We start from the raw sequence: 8,069 nt of genomic DNA on the forward strand, positions 1-8,069 counted from the left end.
ATTTAGGTAAGAACAGCAATAAAAGCAGTCCTTCCAACAGCTGCCTAGCTTTCATACATATTAAAAAATGCTTAACTCCACCTTCTTTGCAAATAGTCTTAGAAAAATCTCAGCTAATGACATGATCTTAAGAATACAGACTGATTTAAATGCTTCATATATGACTTATTCTCCTGTCAAGTAACTCCTCAGATGATGCTATCCAGCATCTCATCCGTTACTTTTATTATAAGTGAATGAACTTGTCAACAGAATTTCAAAACCACAAAAGCATGGGAAGGACTGGGCACAGACGTTAAAACAGTCTGCCAGGAGAGGTGGGTATGTAGCTCGGCAGAATAGAGGGGGAGAAACACAGAGAATTCAACATGATAAACAGAATTTATCCTGCAAAAACTAATACACAGTAACACAAAATCTCAATTTAGGTATTTAAGGAAAAGTAAATGCTGCCAGGACCACATACTATGCACTATTGTCTTAAAACAACAAAAAAAAAGTGATCTAGAACATAAAATACCTCTCCTGCAGAAACAGTTTATGCACCTAGCAGATATGGCACAGAAACTAATTGGAAAAAACAGATTCTCCTCACAACTCTCCAACCGCCTGCTCTATGTCACAGAAAAAGACACTTAAACGGTACCTCCATTTATGGAGCACACTGCTACTGCAGATTACACCAGCCTCACAGAAACATTGTCAAACAGGAGAATCTTGCATGGGAAGAGCCATAAAATTTCAAAATATTATGACTTACCTACTCATTAAAAGCTAAACTCACAAATACACTTGCAACACCCACATCAACTTTTCTGGAGTCACCCTAGTTAAGAGCCGTCTGAGTATAGAAAAAAGTGTAATGCAAACTGCACATTATTTACCTTTAAAATCACATTCAGACAGAACCATATAAACCACGCCAGGATCTAGGTCAGAAAACATCTCTGACATGCTGTTGAAGAGCTCTTCCTTATTGACACTACGCACTGCTTGTGACACTGAGCAACTTGCGTCCCCTTGGGATACAGCAACAGCAGTTCTGTCAGAATTGCCATTCTTCAAAGAAGGACTCCCACCAGTTTTCCTTCTTCGTGGCATTTTGTTTTCTAAAAATCAGCTTGCTTTTTGTTTTAGTTTGTTCACATGAGGCTGACAGCACCAGGCTCAGAAATCACAAAAAACCTCTCGTAACTGGGATACGTATAACAGAAATAGCAGACCTGGAAAAAAGAGAACAGAGAAATTTTAATAAAATGCACAGTCGCATCTCCATGTCTCCTATTTAGATAGCTAGAAGATCAAAAAAATACATAATCATCCAGGAAAGTATTTTCTAGAAGGCTGCCTTATTTTCAAATGGCTGACAGCTAAATAGCATCCTCATTTTCCAACTAACTAGATATTGAATCTGCGTCTGGAAGAGAGAACAAATAAAATGGAGTTTAAAAGAAAAACAAAACAAAACAAAAACAACCACAGAAAAGGAAGCAATATAAGGCAGCCAGTTCACAAATATTCCCCTGCTAACACCTACTGATTACCAGTTAACATTATGGCATGCTTATATTCTGTTAAAATTCAGAAATATTGCTCCTCTACTAAAGTACTGGAAAACAGACATCTTAAAATCTTCCAGAAGTCCTTCAAGGCTTATCCTACAACCCCAAATTTTTTCAGAGGGAACAGCTGAGGTTATTCAATGTTCAAACAATGGTGTACATTGCTCAGAGAGGTTGCGGTGTCTCCAACAATGCAGATTCTTAAAACCAGACCAAACATGGGCCAGAACAACCGCCTTCAGGTAACTCTGCTTAAGAGGGTGGGTTGAACCAGATGGGGGACTGGACTAGATGATCTTTCGAGGTCCCTTCTAATCCCTAACACTCTGTGATTCTGTGACCTCCAAAACTGCCTTCCAACCTCAGCCTCCCTGTGGGTTTTTTAATTGTTAGAAATATTTTACAACTTTATAAGCCATAAAGCAAGAAGAGGCTTCTGTCTAACTCACCTCACTTCTGCCATACAGCCTTTGAATAAGTCTAGTTAAAACATTATGGCACCTATAATAACTGAAATCACTGCACTAATCTTTCACAGAAAAGGAAAGCAACTATTAATTGAAGTACAAGCACATAGTATAGTGTGATCTCACTTTTTTCTTTAAATCAAATAACATCAAAGCTCTGGTGTGTTCTAGTGCTGCTCATAATAAACATTTATAATTTTTACAATTATTCACAAGACTAGGAAACCCTGGTAAGGCTGAGAATCTTAAGTTAATTACAGCAAAGAGTCACTATTTAGTGATAACAGTTACTGAGTAGGTAATAAAATACTTGTTTCTATATAAAGATTATTTTGGCAGTGATGGCCAATTAAACCTGTGCAGATAAATCAAGTAGCACTTCCAAGTTCACTTAGTCCTCCCCTCCCTGGATCACTGGCATGCAAATGACGATGCCAGATCGGTGCCAGATTCGACCAGCACTTCCCCAGTATTCTCTAGCAATCTCTTCCAGCAACCAAGATAAGTATAATTTAGAAGAGGGCAGACCTTTGCATTCCAAAGTCATAGAAATTTATGTAAGAAAAACAGACAATTCCAGGATCCCAGGAGCTTCTACCATATGTATATGGACCTTAGATAGATGAGACAGATGTCTGAAACAATTAAGAGGTCAAGGAAATCTGAAATGCATAACAAAGAAAACAACACAGAGGAAAAGGAAGATATGGACTTCCAAAAATAAAGGAGAAATGACAGTGGAAGATACTAGTTAGCCAGACTGCGTCACGACAATTGCAGCTCTTTTTCTCATTAGACTTTTTTTGGCTCACCTCTCTGATTAACCATCCTCACACCATTCTTTATTGTCAAAAAGTATTCAAACAAAACAATTTTTTAAAAAAAGTTATAGCAAATAATGTTTTTCAATCCTGTATTTCTAAGTGATTCATCCTCCAGCCAGTAAAACAGGTTGAGACCTAGCTTCACACAATGTGTCAGTGCTAAAAAATGCGATTGTTCGTCACTAAAACAGGTTCAGCAACAAAGATCCTGCAAGAGAGAAAGGTGTTCATGCACCTTGATGTCACTGAACACCGATAGCCTTTCAGCAGAACACTCTAAGTGTTGCCAATGCTTTAATACAAATCTCTTGTAATGACCAACCTGAAAGGACACGCTGCTGAAAAGACGTGCACTGTAGCTCAGACTTCTATTAATCAATTGCCTAACTTCACTATGCGATAGTCCCTTCCCAACGTATTTCCTGAATTAGACTGTGTATTCCACTATATATTAGGATGCCTTACTCTAATGACCTAACGAAGCCACGCACTTCAGTCTGCATGAATCTCATTCAGCGAATTTACAGTGCATTGCTTCAGGATTATTGAGGCCTAAACTGTTTATCACAATTAATCACAGAAGAGAAAATAAGGCAGAAAGTAAAAGACATCGGTCACCTCGGAACTTACACACAGGCCAAAACCTTGGTGATTCCTAATACATCTACGTATGCTAAGGCAATGCACAGATCCACATTTTATCCCATCTCTTCATCTAAAGGCTTTGTAAAATTGTAGAAATTGTTAAACCTATCAAAAAGATAGATCAGCATTGCCTGGGATTTCATTTAAATAACATATTTACTATGGTCAGTATCGCAAACAGGTATTTTGGCAGAATCTCCTTAGTTTACCACAATATTTTCAATGAAATTCCTGGACAGTATCTACTTTTATTGTGCTTGTTAATGTCAACAGAAGATAAAAATAGATGCCTGTGCACACACAAAGCACACTGTACGGTATCACATAAGAGATAACACACATTCAAATGAAAGGAACAATCTTCATTTGCTTTTAAGAGCACACCCTGAACTTCACAGAGGATTTTATCTAGGGACTTGCCTTTTCAGATCTCAAGTTTCTCTTTTTGAAAATCAGTTTAGTATGAAAGAAGAAATAACTTTGAACAACCCAACAGCCAGACTTGCAGGTCAGCTATATTCCTTGGTTCTGGATAACAGAATATGAATCAATCTGTAGTTTGCTATGGATGAGGGTTGTTTCAAGATGAAAATGGAGTTGTAGTAACATAATGATTTAGAAGAGCAGGGCTGTGCTGAACACACTGATAGGGAATTCTATACAAGTAGCCAGAGGCTGCAATATACTTGGAGGTTCACTGTTCAGTTCTGGGTATTGCCGTTTGACACACATCCAATCAGGACAAACAGCTGTTTCATTTCAGCACTGATGAAAAACAACACTCCTGTGGCAGCCTCAACTTCACCTTTAAAAGCTAAGCAAAACAAAACCCATGAGCACCTCCTCACTTACAGTTCTTCAGAAACACACATCTCCTGACATTAAGGATCTCCTCCCAGTGTAATTTAACTACAACAACCAAGCATATGTATAAAAATACGCACATATGACCTGGCACAGCAAGAGGATGGACCAAGATGTCAAGCCTCCCAGCACCTTACTAACAAGACTCAACTATGAACTATTGTTTCATAAACTAGTTCTGAGAATGTTTTTGCAATTCCCTGGGGGAGGGGGGTGGGGGAGGGGCGGGAGGGAAGACAGAAAGACAGAAAGAAGGAAAGAAAGAGAAAAAGAAAGAAAGATGACCGATGTTTCCAATAATTACAAAGTGTCTGGCAGCTATACAGAGAGGAAAAATATGCAAGTTTTTTTTTCCTCTTCTCTCCATTTTTTGCACTCTCATACATAAACTGATAAACCAATTGATGAAGTATTACAGTTCTCAGAAAATATATAAGAAAATTCTTCCATAAAGCATGGAGTGAATTTAAATCACTGTACTTACTGCAAAGGAATTCCCTTGCAGACACATTCCAAAAGGTTCCGTTTTATTTTCATTAACACAATGGTCCACAGAAGATATTAATTCAAAATAGTGGGAGTATAATAGTCATCCTGGTCAGACTCTTCACATTAAGGAGAAAAAAATGTATAAAAATAAAAAACCTCCAGGCTCCAATATAGGTAATATAAATTCTAACTTTAACTTAATTGTAAGCTGTCCTCAGAAAAATCCAAAGTTTACTTTTTCTTATGACACGTAATCTAAAGAATTAAAAACATTTAAACCATCCAAACAAAAATCTAAGGGAGAAAAAAACCCCCAAGACCCTCCAAAACCAAATCTGTTATTTTTAGAAGATCTAAGATTTCATTTACGTTAGGAAATAATTACTAACACAGACTTGTCCTACACAAGCCATCACATTGCTAATCAGTACTGTTATAGCAGCAAGCTTGCTGTGAAAAATTCTTCTAGAACTTTGAAGAAATTGTAAAAAATCAGCCTACAAATACATTTTCTAAAATTAAGCTACAAGTTCCAACTGAACGTTCCAACTGAAATATTTTATTTATCTTCTAAGAATTGTATTTTTACAAAATCAAACAAAAGCTACTATAAACCAATATTAGGCACCACCTGATTGTTCTAAAATTACTGGAAAAGCAACATAAGTCTCAGGCTAAAGACACGCATTATTATTTTGTTTCCAGTGTAATATGAAAATGTATATGCAGTTGCTGAATAAAGATCAGATTAAAGCCTGACACAGCTCATATGTCTTTCACACTGGGATGTCTTCTTAGAAATCACACATGGTAGCCGGCATTTTCAAGATGTGTCAAAAAGAAACAGGTAGTATTCAAGAGACAGAACACAAAGAATAAAGGAGGAAATATACTAAAGTACTTTTAAAGTGAGTTAGGTAGTTGATACCAAAAGTATTCCTGAAGCTCTTTAAATCAGGGATAGTGCATTAGGAAACAATCAGCAGTAAACATAGTTTTTCAAAGTCATGATAACTTATTTTTTAAGAAAACAGACAAGAAAAACACTCTAACCACTATTCAAGCTTCACTAAAAGCATTCAGCAGTATGGGACATTTTTGGTTTAACTGTGATCAAGTTCAAATGACAAATAAGTTATTCTTCCTTTTTCAAGGACAAAGGAAGTCTCCAGCCTTGACACAATGCCACATTCAACCAATATGACCAAAGCTGCCCTATTTGTATGTATTTTCAAATTTCTCTGATGAATTTAAGGAAATTTACTCTCTCTCTATATATAGAAGAGGTTGGGTTTGAGGCTGTTTTTTTGTTTTGGTTTGCTTTTCGGGGTTTCTAAACAATTTTTTAATGTCAGACTACAGAAATGTAATGTTCACTCGAATCTTCTGGCTTTAAAAAACACACACACACACATATATATTGACATGCTGTTGACTGGAAAAAAAAATAGTAATGGCACAGAACTTACATTTTCAGTTTCACTGAATTGCCCCACAGTGGATCCCTTCTCATCTTTCCAAAATCACCACTGATGGCACACTTCATAAAGATCTGCTGTTAAAAAAATATAATGCACTCTTCTGTCAGGAAACCATACTTTCAAACATGCAGATTAGATGTCAGCAGAAGTGGATGCTCCCTCCTGACAAAGAAATGATCAGAACAAATTAAAATTATATTTTGCTCACAGACTATACAACTTTAAGCAAAGTTTTAACACTGAGCAATACATGTAATTGTTTTCAGTTGATCTAGCACAGGTAACGTTTTACTGAAAAGTATCCACCATACCAAGTTGAGCTCAAATATAAGTTTCTAATCTAAAAAAGCTGGCATACATCAAGTAAAGAAATAACATAATGGCAGCAGAATCAGGAATAAAAGTAAGTTTCCTCACTTGTCATTTCACTTGGTTCTTCGCCACAGTTCTTAACCATCTTGAAGAGGTTTACATATCCATGTTGGTTAAGAAAAGATTGGTTCTGTCATGTAGGGAATGAGGCAAAGAAAACCTGGTACATCAAAATCAGAATATGTTATTTACAGAAACACCACTAATTTGCAATGTCCTATTGATGCTAAAAAACTGCATTTCTGTTCATTGAATCACTACAAACTCCTAATCCACTGTGCACACACTGAAGATGTTGGCTCTGCTCAAAGCCTGACTTAATCCCAGGGTACACATTAGCCTAGAGCTCGCTTCCCTTACAACAGTCTTGTGCTTTCAAGCAAATTGAAAAACAAAACAAAACCAAAAAAAACCACACCACCCTATGAGCATATACACCCAAATCAGGTTAATAATTTGGAAAAAAATATTCTGTCACATTCCTAACATGGCAGGCTGATGGTTCAACTACTTTACAGCCATCTTCACAAGAGATGGAGAAACCCAGCTCCCATTTTGCATCTAACTTCATTCCACTGCTCCAAGGCATTAAGAATTACCATCAAAACATACGCAGTACTTGACACAAGCAAGAACTTCTTATGAGAGTCCAAATTTACAAAGTAACAGGCAGTTTGCAGGCTGAGAACACTATTCACTCCACTCTTTAAAATAGGGCTTCACAAAAAAACACACCAAGAAAGGCTGAAAAGTCATTCAGCAATTTTACAGAACATTTAATCTCTGAATACAAATTCAGCCTGGAACAGAACAGAAAGGCTGAAGTTCACCTGATAACAGTGTAATGCTACACTGTTTCCACTACTCAGATTTCTGCTTTCTGAATCAGGCTCTGCTAACATATGCATTAAAATACAAAGGTTATTGCCACATTAACTCACTTGTACTTTGAAGTCTCATAAATGGAGCAAAACAATTAAGTATTTAAATACAAGCACAAGATAAAGTAGCCAATGAAATCAAACTGAGATCCAAACATCGTACTCTCTAGTTGTATTTATAAAACAAGAAGCTTCTCTTTTTGGACAACATTCAAGTCCCCTCTCTGAAAACCAGAAGGTAAAAAAAGGGAAGGAAAAAAGGAAATGCCTTCCAGCAGATTTTTCTCAATAAGTCTAAGACTAGCAAAGGAGACAGTCTGGAAGCCTTTTGTGTTCTTCCATTTCTGCCCGCAGCCAGCAACAGAACAGGCCATCTGAATGCTTCATTTTTTAATGTGAAAATCTATACCCAGCTAGAGACAAAGTGGTTTTTAAAACACTTTGAGCATCTTTTCTGCTCTTTTCCTTCTCCCAGTCAGTGTTA

At 36.8% G+C, this 8,069-nt stretch overlaps 1 protein-coding gene across 1 annotated transcript in view; it reads right to left on the minus strand.

The window, feature by feature from the left end:
- The window catches only part of N4BP2 (NEDD4 binding protein 2), a 34,944-nt gene extending 28,172 nt beyond the window's left edge, over positions 1 to 6,772 (minus strand). The window contains exons 1-3 of the mRNA XM_080344285.1: positions 6,750 to 6,772; positions 6,321 to 6,494; positions 885 to 1,223 (exon numbers count right to left, since the gene is read on the minus strand). Coding sequence (XP_080200411.1) covers positions 885 to 1,101 — 217 coding nt within the window. The 5' untranslated portion in view covers positions 1,102 to 1,223; positions 6,321 to 6,494; positions 6,750 to 6,772. The remainder of the gene's footprint in view (positions 1 to 884; positions 1,224 to 6,320; positions 6,495 to 6,749) is intronic.
- Between the last annotated feature and the right edge of the window lie 1,297 nt (positions 6,773 to 8,069).

Source organism: Nesoenas mayeri (genome assembly GCF_963082525.1).
Source record: "Nesoenas mayeri genome assembly, chromosome: 4".
In the NCBI taxonomy this organism is placed as follows: Eukaryota; Metazoa; Chordata; class Aves; order Columbiformes; family Columbidae; genus Nesoenas; species Nesoenas mayeri.